Source organism: Hippoglossus hippoglossus, chromosome 14 (genome assembly GCF_009819705.1).
Source record: "Hippoglossus hippoglossus isolate fHipHip1 chromosome 14, fHipHip1.pri, whole genome shotgun sequence".
Taxonomy (NCBI): domain Eukaryota; kingdom Metazoa; phylum Chordata; class Actinopteri; order Pleuronectiformes; family Pleuronectidae; genus Hippoglossus; species Hippoglossus hippoglossus.
The window spans coordinates 9,840,364-9,855,450 of record NC_047164.1 but is presented as its reverse complement, the minus strand read 5'-3'; the positions used below and the strand labels follow the sequence as shown (position 1 = coordinate 9,855,450).

The 15,087-nt window shown below is 40.9% G+C and overlaps 1 protein-coding gene across 10 annotated transcripts in view; it reads left to right on the top strand.

Moving 5' to 3' along the window:
• The first annotated feature begins 1,374 nt into the window (after nucleotides 1–1,374).
• Nucleotides 1,375–15,087, top strand: part of tcf7 (transcription factor 7) — a 61,034-nt gene continuing 47,321 nt past the window's right edge. For 4 of the 10 annotated variants that reach the window (XM_034606583.1, XM_034606580.1, XM_034606586.1 and 1 more), the window contains exons 1-3: nucleotides 1,743–1,925; nucleotides 2,185–2,257; nucleotides 4,358–4,464. In XM_034606583.1, coding sequence (XP_034462474.1) covers nucleotides 1,743–1,925; nucleotides 2,185–2,257; nucleotides 4,358–4,464 — 363 coding nt within the window. Of the gene's footprint in view, nucleotides 1,926–2,184; nucleotides 2,258–4,357; nucleotides 4,465–15,087 lie in introns of all 10 variants that reach the window. The other 6 variants (XM_034606585.1, XM_034606587.1, XM_034606579.1 and 3 more) reach the window with 5 other exon arrangements.

The window sequence follows — 15,087 nt, the reverse complement described above, 5'->3', positions numbered from 1 at the left end:
CAAAAGTGAGGTTCAGCTGCAGTGACACCCCAATAGACCACTTTTAGAGAAACTTTGTTAAGAATGTTGTATAAAATAATTAAATGGATCCACATTAGAGAACAAAATCATTTTTTTAATGCATTTTCATAATCATTTGGAGATAATTGGTTTTAAACCAATTGATGACAAAAAAGAAAAGTAAAGTAAAGATTCTGTGCAAACTTTGATTAAGGATTAAGGCTGAGCTCCAAACTAATGAGGACGTAATTATCATTTCAATATGGTAAATAAGAAAGTAAATTTGACTTTAATCTTTGAGAAATTATCCGTTTTAATTTACTTCTTTTAAATTAAAGTAGCAGTATATTGTTAGAATACTGAGAATGCTTTTTTTTTTTTTTTTACTGGTAATAAATGATTTAATATATATATATATATATATATATATATATATATATATATATATAGTATATAACAGCATTTTAACTAAACGATCTCTGTCCACACAGTGTTTAAGCTCCATATCATAGCGTCCTACTAAAACCCCTGAAAACGCATGTCACGTGACCATTCGTGTACACTGGGCATGGGTGTGCAGGTGTTAACAGGAAGCAGAGCGTCTACTCTGCAGTCGGATGCTTAGTTGCAGAAAACACTACGAACGACAGCAGAAAAGTAAGACAAGGGACTTCAAACTCTGGAGTATTGTGGACAGCAGGCATCAAAATGTGTTTCAAAACTAAGACATACGTAGTGCTGCACAAAATAACGAAGAAAAGAATTCCATTAGAATCAAATCATGTTTCCTGAGACCATAACAGTAATGAAGCAATGCTGACTACAATACAGAGCAGAAATACAAGGATCCACTGTATCTACGAGGGGTGACCAGGCTTTTTCTGTCATGTCCACCCTCTGGAACCGTCTTCCCTTCATTAGAAAAAGTCCATCAACACTTTTTAGAGGTCGTTAAAAACTCACCTATTTCGTAAATATTCTAACTTGGTCCAGTCCTCATGGTTCCATTGTTTTTGCTTGCCCTCTGTGTAGTTTTTAATCTTCTATTATTTTGTGTTTTACTCTGTTATTTCCCATTTTTATCTTAATGCATGTTTTGTACAGTACTTTCGGTTTTGAAAAGTGCTTTATTAACAAAATACACTTACTTACTTACACATCTGCTCTGTCGCCCTCCGAGAACATTCGTCTTAAAGAAGAAGTTTTCGGTGGCAAGATGCAGCAGCAGGCTCCTGCAGCCAGGGGACCGTGGATGGTTTGAACACGCCCCTGGAAGTCATGCATAATGCCCGTGGAGCAGAGCTCGGGGAGGTGATGTCTCTTTAAGAGCCGCAGCCCTCTGCAGAAACAATCGTACAACCCCCCCCCCCCCCACCCCCCAACAAGTCATCGGACCTGTCAATCATCCGGTCGGCTCCCTTTGATGTCGGGACTCCTCGCCATGTCTTGGGCTCAAATGAGCTGTTTGCTGTAGCAGGGAAACGTTAGTCCTCCGCCGAGCAGCCCGGGGACGCCACATCTCAACTTTTCTCCTCTCTCCATGTACGTGGAGGCACTTTCTGCACTTTGGAGGCAACAACACACGCGCCGAGGAGATTTCAACCCAGAAGTCCTTTGATTTTTTCTGTCCACCCCCCACTTCTGTATTTACACTTTCTTCTACCTTGTTACGCGTATTTTTTTTTTTTTCTTTTTTACAAAAGTGCGATACATTTGCGAGGGAGGAGAAGAAAGACGCAGACATGCCTCAGCTGAGCAGCGGCGGCGGGGACGACCTGGGAGCGAACGATGAGATGATAGCGTTCAAAGACGAAGGGGAGCAGGAGGAGAAGATCCAGGAGAACGCGTTCACGGAGCGGGACCTCGCCGACCTCAAGTCCTCCCTGGTGAACGAGTCGGAGATCAGTCAAAGTCCGAGCGCGGCGGTAGGTGGCACGGAGTGTGTGTGTGTGTGTGTGTGAGTGGATATACAGTGTGTGTGTGTGTGTGTGCGTGTGTGTGTTTTATTCTCCACGCTGCTGACAAGCCGCTGAATGAAACGCAGTGAATTCCCCCTCAGGGTTACAGTAGTGAAATTCCCAGTGGGGGGGGACAGAAAAAGCACACCATCTCTTTTCTCCTCTTTTCGGACCGTCCGACCCCCTAAACCCCCCCCCCCCTGTGCTTGTTGTCGGTCCCTTCCAGGCGGTCAGACGGGGACAGCAGCCGGGCGAGCAGCGGGGCTTCGCGGAGAAACACCGGGAGCATCTCGACGGAGGTGAGAAACACGGAAAAAGCCGAAAACATTCACACATAGCTACACAGTCGCTCTCATCCGGTTTCAGCAGCCACTACTATCTCAGCTGAGAGGCGATGAAACAGCCCCCCCCCCGCCTATTGTGTCAAGGAGAAGAGCCTTACGGTCACCGGGACACGTGTCGCAACATTAAAGAAAACTTCAAAGAGTTTTAGTTTTCAGGTGTACACTGTAAAAAAAAAATTTAAAAAAAATCCACGTTGTCAACTCTCGACTTTTTCTCCTGAATCCGACACTTGATGGTTTGGTCTGTTTCAGGGAGATTCGAGTAGAAAGTAGCAGCTTTAAATGTCCTTTTAATATTAGTAGTAGAAGTATTTGGGTCATTATGTGACAATAACGTGCAGTTTACCATTCTTGATAGAACTGTTTGGAAAATCTTCAGTCCCCGTTCTGGAGGAAATTCGGCCTTACCCTTTGAAAGATGCCTTGCTGCAAAAATAGAAAACAACATGCTAATTTGTTTGTTCAACCCTGATTTATCAACTACTGTTTGAAAAAAGCCCTTCTTATTTAGAGCAAATCTGACATGCTATTAAAGATAAATCACCTTTGTTCCACTAAATGTGTTTTTAAAGTGAGAACATTTGGGAAGTTTTTGCTCATTTACAGTGTACATGTTCATAGCATCCTCCGTTTAAAAAACGATATGAAAACAAAATATCAGTCTCCTAAATCTGTCTCATAACATACCACATGAGTTGGTTTAAAGTTTGTCTTTTCATTTTTAAAATGATATTAGATTGTTATAAATGGGGCTTGACACCTCCGTACCACTGTAACAGGCCTGACAAAAGTAATTATATTAAAGATGTTGTGGTTGTGTGGTTTGAAACTGTTCTTTATGGGCAGAGAATGACAACAATTTGATCAACAACAAAACATTTTACAAATCTGAGGTAATCTCTTCCCTCTGCTTACAAAATGCATGATCATTATATCGATATATTGGACATCTGGTATAGTCTTATTATCACCCAACTCTACGTGGTTATGCTGATAGTGTGATCTTCCACATGCTTTCATCTATAAAACCTTTTGCCCTTATTTTAGAAATAAAGGGTTTTTAAAGTGTACCCCTTGACATTTTATACAGTGTAGCCTTTGCCATACTTTGTCAAACCTGGTATCAACCTGGGTGCTTGAGAGGTTTATTTAAGTTTTTTTTTGTTTGGGTGGCCACCCATAAGAACAGCAATTTCACTTTCCCTCCCCTTTGGCAAATTGCAGTTTTAATTAAAGGCACCACTGTAGACTGTAGTCAGTCTCAAAACTTAATTTCAGTCATTTCTGAAATGAAAAATGTTCTCACATTGTGTTCCTTCGAGCACAATCCTCGTCAAATGTAAATTTGTGGTTACAAATGTGCCTGTTTGGGGGGTCTTGAGGAAAAAGAAATGACACCCACAGGAAACCGGAGAGAAAAATACCCACCCTGAATGATGCTGATTATGTGATTGCATTATTTCATGTTCTGTAACTCTAGTTCCGGGCAAATTAAAAGTTGTGGCACCTTCGTAAAAGTTCAGCAGTGAGGAGTGATTTGACTGGAGCACTAAAAAACTTTCTCTCTCTGTGTGTGTTTCATGCAGATAACCTAGTTATACCTAGCTTTACCTGAGCCACAGAGAGGCCCCTGATGCTTATTATGGGTGGTGGTGAGAGATAGATTAACACATAGGCTACAGGAGTTGACGCCTCTCAGGCTAGGTGACGGTTGTTACGCTTTTGTCTCAAGTGTCGTCGTCTGTGCTCATACGAGGATATAACATGTAGTGACTAGAACACTTGTAAATAATTGGCCTTCTTTGTGCGCACTTGTAATTTGGATGTCAAGTTTTAGTTTTTAATCCGAAGCAGGAAGTTGAATCTTTTACATTGTGGGAGTGAGTATCAGTTTTAATTTGATTTCAATCCTTGTAGAGAGTCTCCATTGTTCATCCACAACTTCTGTTATTCTCTAAACAACTAAATCAAATTGAAAATGTCTCTGCACGATTACCGGTCACCTTAGAGACCAATATAAATGTAATCTGGTCATTATTTTTTTATTTTTTTCAGTGTCGAAGCACCAAGATGGAGGCATGTACAAGACGCCGGGGTATCCTGGCTATCCCTTCATCATGCTGCCTGACCCCTACCTCCCCAACAGCTCAGTTTCTCCATCTGTAAGTCTGCTTCTCTTTCAATCCTTCTGCTGGCTGCAGTGCACATTGTCACTGCTGGTTATCTGTCTCTGTGTGTGTGTGCTGCTTTGTACACACACTCAGTGAACACATGGTTTTGTGCTTCAGGAAGGAAACTAAGTTTTATTTGATGAGCGATTAAAATGATATTCAGTGTAAGTGGTGATGCTCTTGTCACGGTCGCTCACCACATGCGGAGGAAATGTGACGAAAGAAAGCAACGTACACTCAGGGATGGAAATGTCTGTAGCGCGGGTGGCCGCTGGCTAGTATCTTTTTATTTTTGGCAGACGCAAAGACATCCTCTGTCACCAGACTTCAGTCATAACAAACAGAGACGGCGTGGAGGTGACGGATCACTAATGAGTGGAGATTCTTCTGTGCTTTTTTGGATAAAGACAGAAGATGTTTTTCTGGGTATTTCAGCTTTTTCCTATTTCTTCTGTGTATCGGATGTTGGACATTTATACACACTCACTTACATCAGCATAGAAATCACCAAGATCCTCGCTATTAGATTCAATCGACAGACGGTGGTTTAATCTATAGCCTCTTATACACTTATTTCCTACAAAATAGCATTTCTTTGGTTGTATACAGATTTTCTATTGGCTCTTTTTTTGATACATAAGATTTGCATTGTGCTTGAGTATTTATAATAGTTAGGCTGTTTTGGAGTTAAGCTTCTTTTGAGCTACTGAGATCTATAATGATTATAGTACACCCCTGTCAGTTAAACCAAAGAAACGCCTCCCTCGCCCATTCAAAATAGTCAGTTTATATCGGTGCAGTGAATACGAGTGTCTGTAGTTTAATGCAGTGAAGGTTAACGTTGGTTCGATGCTACGAGAGCCTCTGTCAGTGTGAGTTCACAGTCGCAGCCTCTGCAAATCAGTCCCAAACTTTACACATGTTCTTATTTGGCTTTGAACTGAACTGTGTTGTTTCCCCTGAAACCACCGTAGAAAATGAAGCACTCCGTAAAACGCAGCAAAATTAAATCAAAGCGCCGCCGCCTCACGAGGGAAGGCGGCAAAAAGATCCTGTTTTTGTTTATGCCTTCGTCGGAGTTGGAAATATGATTGATGTCGTCACCCTGAGTTTTTATTTTTTCAACTGCATGCCCGGGTGAATGACGAGAGGTTTGTTGCTGCCTTTAACGGCTGTTCTAAGTGTTAAACTGCTAAAACAAACATCAGAAAGACTCATGGAAGGATTTCAAGTATGCAGTATCACTCATCCAGCCAGACAGCCCTGAAAAATTAATCATACAATCCCTTCAAGTCACCCATAAGAACCAACATCCATGGATAGGCTGACTAATTGCACCAAACATGAGCAGTTGTGCCAAATTCATTTTTCACGTGCTGTGTAATCCTGTTGCCTGAATTAACCCCCTGCTCTTGTCGGCGAGACGTTGCTGAACAGCAGAGACAACTGTTTGTGGGATCACATGTACTGTAGGCTGATCTAATATGAAGCACGGTGAATTGGGAATCTGCTTTATGGCCAGAAAATGTGATTTCTCTAATGACACCTTGAAGTTTCTCACAGTGTTTTGCACCGCAAAGTCTGGGTCAAGGCCCGGCTCAGTTAGTCGTGGGAGATTTTGACTGGGTCACGGAAGGGTCAAAAACAGCTGACTGTTCTTTCACACAATCTCCCACTACAAAAGATTCTCTCTATAAATACCTCAGGCTGCCACATAAAAAAAATATATTTCAAGCTCTTATCTCTGGGAAGATAAACTTTGATATCAATGTCATGTTATTTGTGAATCAGTCGCTCCAGTTGTACAGCGTAAAGTTGAATAAAATGTTAGAGGTTTAAAATAAACATGGGGAGCACACTTGTACTTGAATTATGTATTTATCTTCCCTATAATTAAAATCCAATCTTCCAGATTTGAATGTTGAGGAAAGAAAATTATCCTGTGTTTTTGTTTTATTGGTGAGAAAAATGTGACAAAATCTAGCTCCACACAGGCCTCGGGTTTACACCCGGACAAAGCTACGTTAATGTCTTTGAGATTATAATTGAATGAACTGTGAGTACGATAGAACGTAGTCATATTTCCCTAAACATGCTTATAATCTTTGTTGCATAACATCGTACATCCGGCATTGCACTGCACAAACATGGTGATCAAGTGTGATGGTATTTGTCATTTATCAGTTGGTCTCCTTCTCTTCTCTTCTCGTCTCTTTTCTTCTCTACTCTGCTCTACTCTTCTCGAGTGCCATCCGCAGAGCCTCTAGGAGATTGTGTTTGTTGAGAGCGGAGTGGAGGAGGAGGATGGAGGGAAGGAGTGGTGGTGGTGTTCGAGATAAAGAGCACTTTCTTCCCCTGTGTGTCTTCGGGACTCCACACAATGCTCACTTGTTGCTGCTTCCCTTGTAATTAGCCCACTGGTTGTGAGGCGGTACAGACGCATCGGGCCCCGTCTACCTGCCACTTGAAAGGGCTGAGAGTGGTGGTTTAGGGGTTTTTGAGGTGGGGGCTGATGATTATGGATGGAAGGGATGGATCGGGAACTACAGGTCTGGGAGACGGACAGAAGAAAAGGGGCTGTTTGGTGTTTTCCTCGTGTTGTGGTGTTAGTACGGGACATGGTGATGCATGTTACGTCTGTGTGTGTCCATGTCTTGCTGCTATCCTGCTGTCTTTGGACTGTGACTTTAAAAGTTTCTTTACTGCTGGTGTCTTGTTTCTTCTTCTAAAATATTTTTGAGTCATCATTAAGTTCGTAAAAGGTTACGAGGTTACGCCCCCAGGCTAGTTTTTTTTATACAACAGAAAAAAACCCTATTCAGTGTAAGAACCTTCATGAAGATGAAATCATATTTACCAGATGTCTAGATGAGTTTTTCTCATATCAGTAATTTAATTATCATAATTACAGTATACATGATTTTCCCGTCAGCTTGGTGATAAGAATGCAGATGATGTGCTCATGTGATTCATTCTGATATTTATCAATGAAAACTCAAATCTCTTAATCGATGAACTGTAAATCAATCAACTACCATGGTTAAAATGTTCAGGTTTCAGCTTTTGAAATGTGAAGACCTTTGTCTCATAGTGTTTGTTGGACAAACCTGTGACATTTGAAGACATTGCCGACATCGTTAGCGACAGCTTCTGATGTTTTATTGGCCAAATGTTAATTCAGGAAAGTTCTTTATAGATAAATTGAAAATGATTAAAGTAGATGATCAGATGCAGCCCTACTTCTATTATTATGTTATGGCATTATTGTCTATCTATACATCAAGCTTGTTTGAAGACGGTGATGGTAATAAGTCTGTGGGAGACTGAATGTTGTCATTGTTCATCAGCTGAAGTTTCCTAAAAGCTGCTGCTGCTGTTTTCCAGTAAACAACTCTAATCTGTTGAACTCATTGTGAGAACATCAGTGAAATGACTGAAAGCTAAATATTAATTGTAATATTTGTATTTCCCCTTTCTATCCAAGGGCAAAACCTGGGTTTAGCTTTCATTGTACAAGTGGTTTCCAGAGTTTAAATATGTTGTTACTCATGCCCTTTGAATACATTTTGTGTAACTGATGCTCTGGGGATTTGAATGAGAATCTGTCAGAAGGCATTAACTACAACCATCAAAACATTTCCAAGAGCTGTTGTTGTTCTGAAAAGATAAACGTGTTATTTTCCATGTTCACCCAAACCAGATTTTGTGAAATGGACAAAAAAAGATGGATTAATCACACCCCTTATTTCTCTGGACTTATTGTTAACATCTCATATAAGACGGAAAAGCTTGTAATCTCTTACGAGAAGTCATTTGTACAAAGCGACTACACACTGGAGAGGCCCCTTCTCCCATTCAGCCGTAATACTGGTATTACAGCGTTTCATGGGGCATTTCGCTGTTGTTATATTAATGGAGATATCAGCCGTCCTCTCAGAGGAAGTGGCCAAAGACGGAGATTTGTGGGATTCAGAGATACGACTAAACTCCCTCCGCTTGTTGTCTTTGGATAAAGCTTTATCCACTGTGAGTAAGACACTGTGTATTGTGTAAGTGTGTGTGTGTGTGCGTTATTGTGGCTTAAGTTCCTTCCACTAAGTTATTTGTGTGTATCTAAGGGGCATTTTGTGTTTGTTTGTGTGTGTGTGTGTGTGGGTCTCTCTCTTTATCTGCATGTTTTTTCCTCAAGTTTGTTGCCTTGGGGATGTGTTTGTTTCCAAGGTTCATGGTGCATTTTGTGTGTGTGTGTGTGTGTGTGTGTGTGTGTGTGTGTGTGTGTGTGTGTGTGTGTGTGTGTGTGTGTGTGTGTGTGTGTGTGTGTGTGTGTGTGTGTGTGTGTGTGTGTGTGTGTGTGTGTGTGTGTGTGTGTGTGTGTGTGTGTGTGTGTGTGTGTGTCAGACCCTCACTAGCTGTGAGTATAATGCTGTGGATTACCAAAGTCAGTGTTTCTGAAGCGATAATCGCTCTTTGTCGTCGAACCCCAGCAGAACGGAGATTCTCAATGAAGAATAACTGAGAATTATTCCCTCCATCTTTCTCCCAACTCCTTTTCCTTTTGCCTCTTTTCACCTATCCACCTCTTTTTCTTGTCTGTGCTATTTTCATCACCGTAGCTGAATCTAAGCATAGGGTTCCTCCAATTCAGCTTCCTGTCATCATTTTTTAAACTCGCATAAAGCTCCAGAATCCACATTAATCTTGAGGTACAGCGCAGCATAATAAGTACAACATCACCACACTTCACCTGGAGGACCTGGCTGTCGGAGAGCAAACACCCTGCTGAAACGTTTTGGAGAAACCTGCAGAATCTTTACCAGGGAATGTGGCAGTGTAGATGAGTGAATATAGAGTTCACCATGCTGGTGTGTTGCGCCACAGTTTCAGTGGCTGCTGTTGTTCAGGGCTTGATTATGGCTTGTGAAAGAGTTTTCTTAGAAAGCAGACACACATTAGAGAGAAGAAGTGGAAGAGGAGAGATGAAGAACAGAGTGATGAACGGTCTTATGGTCTGTTTGTATTAACCTGAGCTTATAATAATAATCCTAGGACCATACCATTATGTTCTTTTCTCTGACAGAGATTTATTAAGTTTCCCTGGAATGTGATGGACTAAACTTCTTACAACAACATGTTGTTCTCATCTTTTATCCAGTCTAATATTTGAAACTGGCTGGTGTATTGAGAAAATATCCACCAATTGAACAACGACTTAGGAGTCATCATTCTGTTTCCGTTGCTTAAGCTGCCTTTCCAACTGCTTCACAATAAAAGCTTATCATTGTTATGCTAGAGGAAGGTTTTTAATGTCTGATTGATTTGATTGATTGACGTGATGATCCCCATTCATTTGAGCTGTGTGGCTGTGGACTCAAGCCCTGACAGAAAATCATGATATCCAAAGTTAGAGCAGAAATAAATTGGGAGAAGATGTGACGTTATCTGATTGTTGTTGGTGATTGGTTGAAATTAGCGCGTCCTCTGAAACAAAAACAGCCACCATGCTTTTTTTAATACCTCCGCCAGGGAGGATATCTTTCCAATTCTGTTTGATGTCAGCAGGATTACGTAAAAATTATTGAACCGATTTTAGTGAAACTTGCTTGAAGGGTGGATTATGGGCCTAGGAAAAAAGCCATTAACTTTTGAAGCGGATTCGATTCATTTCCAGAATAATTTTTATGAAACAAGTGAGGGATTTGTGGAGTGCAAATGTTTATGGACAAGTGGAATTTGGTGTGTCATATTTTAATGGATGTGTTTAGACTATAGATCGCAATCAGAAACTTTTACTGACCATATTTTATGAGTTTGTTGTCTATCGTGTCCAGTTTGGAAATAAAAAATAACCTCTTCTGTTTTGAGAGAAGCTTTAACTTGCCAATGCAGATTTGGCATCTAGAAGCTTAAAAACAATCTTAATGTGAGAGTTAACGGATGAAACTCCCAGTGAACTGTTTGGAGGGTTGTTATCTGAAAATTGAGAAGCTGTTTAAACATCCGATATTTGGCTGCGTGCAGTTTTCTTCATCGTCAGAGAGGCTGTGAAACTCCCTGTGATGTGGAAGCTGTGGTCACACGATGACGTCAACACCCTCAGAAGATGACCCGCTGCGCCAAAACCCTTTCATTCTCACTGTACCTGGACAGTGTCTGTAAAAGTCTTACTGTACATGTTGGGAAAAACAGTAAAGTGTTTTGTTTATAGTTTTAAGCATGTAAACTTAGTCACTGGAATTTACAAGTCAGCATGTAACGCCTCTGTGTACGAAGAGCACTATCTTTGTCTTGTTTGGGGGAATTTCCTGCTCATTTGACATTTCATCTCACAGACTGAAATTAAAAATTGACAGGAAGACCGCAAAGAGAGAGTTTTTGGGAAAGGTAGCGGTAAAGCGTTTGTCATTTCTAAGATCTCAAAATGTCCCTTTGTGGCTTTAACTAAACGGCATCACAGGGGGAAATGGCAGTTTAATTGTTTTTTCCCACTTCAACTGAAAGCTTGTTTACTTTTCTATTATTATGTAGGTGGAAATTTAGGTCTCGTGTTCTCGGCACATACACTTTTCATATGCCTCCACCTCCATTCAAAAGCTGCTGTTGCTAACAAGCTCCCATCCCCGTTTCCTCCTCCTCGTGTCTCCCACATAATACCAGGTCGATCCTCCCTAAGATCAATGGAATGGCATGTGTGTGTGCAAGCCTCTTGGATCTTGCCACTTCCTTGTTTCCCATTGTATTGTGGTGTTGACAGGGGGGTGGTTCAACCAGCCCCTAGTCCCTTGGTAAACAATGGCAGCAACACAGGCTGAGGCCTCCCTAATCCCCCTTCATATGGACCCAAGGGCTGGGATGAGCGGCAGTGGGGCCCCTCTGCCTCTGACTGCCTATGATAAGGACCCTGCCGCTTGGATCTAAGAGGCCTAAGAGAAAAGAGGCTTTCACTATAAGGCAGCAAAAGCTGGGGTCAGATGGAAACCTTGCTTTGCAAAATGTTGCTATATATAAAAAAGTATATCAAGAATGGAGACAAGAAGTGTAAAGTAACATCCATGTTGTCAAAGTAAAAGCTTTTTTTAAAAAGCTGCTTATGTTGGAGTTTTCAGTTTGTACAGGAGCGATGGGACGAAGGAACTGGCAGAGTCTTAAATCGCCATTGTTGCAGTGTATGTAAGTGTGAGATTACAGTTGTGTAAAGTCTCAGATTAGTGAGTGAAATGAGGCTGACGATAGGGAAGCAAAGCTCCATGATTCCTCTTTGGCAAACAAGCAAATATCCTTGTTCTTTTCTCCTCATTCACATCACATGAAATGATTTATGTTGTTGTCTCATTATTTGGGATTTATTCTTTATTATTAGCCAGATATTACACCCCAATAGGCTTTGAAAAAATATGGAAAACATATGTATGTACAAGGTCGATCCTTTAACAGTAGCCGTGGTTCTCATTATCCTTGACAGAACTTAAAAGTTACTATATATTCAAAGAAATAAAATGAATTTATCGCCAACTGCTGTGGAAACTGTGGTGTTTCTCTGTAATATTTTTAAGTCTCGAACTTACTATCTGGAGTGCATTGAGATAATGTGTGTTGTAAGTTGGTGCTGTTCAAATATAATTTAATATTCATCTTTTAAAGAAACAGGGTTCAGTGGCAGTAGGGCAACAACAGATTTTATCCATACTTTTTTTAAATAGAAACCAAATAACTTGATTGACAAATTGACTTAACATCATGGATAGACATTTAAATTGTTTGTGCAAGTGTGTCAAAGGTTGGTGGTTCGATTCCTATAGCTCCTCCACTCTTCAAGTGTCCTTGGGCAAGATGCTGAACCCCTCTTTTCCTCTTTCGGACCTTTTCCACCATAAACATTGACCTTGTCAGGACCAGTCAGACCTCATGGAGACCAAAGCCTGGTTCCAAACATGAGGTCCCAAACATCATGTCTGAGGTCCTGGTTAAGTTAGTTATAAGATGTGAGTTGTGGTTAGGTTAAGGTTTGGGTTAGGCATGAAATGGTCCTGGTTAAGGTTTTGGTTAGGCTGCCAATGCATAGTCCAAATAAGTATTACTGTGCAAACCTGTGTGTGTATGTGTGTGGCCACTTGTTGGCTTGTTAATTCAGTCTCAGGGAGACTTTGGGTTCCCTGCTGCTTTGAAGAGGGACATGAAACATGAGCAGTAGATCAAAATAAATTAGGGTGTTGACAGATAAATCGACTGTAAAGATGGAGTTTAAAGAGAGAGGACTGGAGAGGTGAAGAGAGCATTATAGAGTGAAAATTAAAATACAAATGAGATAATAAAAGCAGGAGATCTTCCTCATCACCCTGCAAGCTTTGAAGGCACCAAAAAAAGAATCTGCTCAGATGACTATTTCAAGAGGCGGAAAAGTTTAAAAGAAAATCAGAAGAGGAGAAAACCCCTTTGGATGGCCCCGAGGTGTTTATACCTGTAATTATTCATCCACTTATTTCTTTCCGGCGCGTAGGGAAGGAAGGGGGGGGGGTCGCGGCGGAGCAGTAAAAGACAGGTGTTGGCAAAGGAAGTGTGGGTTTGTTTGATTGATATTATTAACACCGCTTTTTCTCACACAGACAAAATCTTGTGCGTCGACTCTTTCTTTTTCCTCTTAACGTCTTTGAGCAGAACATCGAATTGATTGTGGTTCCGATCAGAGTATCGTAAGAGCAACAAGTTGACAGTTGGAAACCTCATGAGCGGTTGTTACTGCTTGTGTTTCTCTTAAGTGAGACCACATTTCCCATAATTCCTCCCACGCTTCCTGTCACCAAGAGGATGCTCAAGGTCTGATATGTTGGAGGATGTTTTTTTTTTCTGCTGCTTTTCAATTTTGTGGCCATAATTCTTTCTCGTGCTGTAAACTTCAATCTCCTGCTGTGCCGTAAAGCAACATGTGACCTGTTGGTATGGAGCATGGACATGAAGATTTTATCACCTATTCATTGTTTGAGAGACATGGAACACATTTTCTGATTCCAGTGTGTCTTTTCCAATGTGAGGATTTGCTGCTTTACAGCAGAACTGGGTATAACATCCCCCAACATGTTTTGTGGTCGAGTTATGCAGGAGTATCTGCTCCAGTGATTCTGACGGGTTTTCATGTGTTTGCTTTCTTCAGTTCACTGGTCTTCTCTCTCGATGCTGTAAAGTGTGTACACAAATCATTTCCTGCAGGTATTTGATGGGGTGTGCAGAGGTCTGAGTTGAGATTTGCTTCAGAGTAACCTTTTGTCTATTGGTTGAGAGAGCGCTAAAAGAGCAGTGACAAGTTTACATGCTGTTAATGGATTCCTAAAATACCAATGGCCAAGTTAAAATGACATAAATTGGTAATTTCAGCTTCACAGACTTGGTGTAGTCAATATATAAAAAGAGAGGAAGCGAGAGATAGAAACTGCGACAAAAGAGCAAGTTTTGAGAAGTAACTCTTTGTTTGGTCGCCAGTATTTGTTTTGCGAGGTGTGTGCGTGTGTGTGCGTGCATTTGTGAGTTGCGGGATGTTGCACCCAGGTGAGTCATTGGCCAGTGGAGCGAATCCATGCAGCGTTTCCTCTGTGTTGTTGTTTACAGAGCAAACCGTCCAGACCCCCCTCCCCCCAGATGTGTGTTCTCAGCTTGCAGTTAATCAGTGACAGCACTGTCTCTCTCACACACCAGCAGATATCAAAGTTGTCGCATATCATTCATGCTCATTCATCCACTGTTGATTGTATTTAAAAACTAGTTTCTGAGTTGGAACTTGTGTGGTTAAGCTTTGCAAAAGGACAGAAGTGATGCTATGAAATGTAGTAACTGTGATAAGATTATCACATAAGCATTTCCTGCAGCAAGGTGTTTGACCTCAGAATTCTTCATGCCCTCAGTCATAGGTTCACTGTCCTGTGTGGTGGTAGATCCAGCTCAAGTAAAAACAAGTGTAAAATGGAAAATATTCAACCTGTGTCCTGAAATATAAAGAATATAAATGGATCTAATTTCCATAAATACTTGATTAAAGGGCAAAGTCAGGTCAAATCATCTTGATGCAGTGCAGATCTGTTGTCTGTGCTCTGGCTTCAGTAAAACATTATAGAATTACCCTGTCATACATAATAAATTACTTTCTGAATCAGCTTGAATCGAAAAAAAGTTTTTCTTTCAGCACATTTTGGATTCTGTTCTTAATAAAATAATATGGAAAGGATTTTTATGAAGAATTAATAATATCAATCTGTTGTACTTTCTATATTTGGATGTTCACTAGTTCATAAAAATGAACCTGGTGCTGCTGTGTTTACCTGTTTACTTTAAGACTGAAGTGAACTCGCAGACCCATATCACAATGTTTGTTGGTTAGTTGGCCACACTCCCAACTTGTAAACATGTTGAAACCTCCCTCCCTCCCTTCATCCATCCATCCATCCATCCATCCATCCATCCATCCATCCCTTGTCCCTGGTCAGTGAGGAATACTCTGTTGAATACATCTCTGCTCTTCAGCAGCTTAGTTTGTCTGACAATTGAAATGGAAATACTGGCTTTGGTTATGAAAAGTGTGAACATGCATTCAAATAGACAGTTGAGAAGCCGTATATAGAAACATAGATA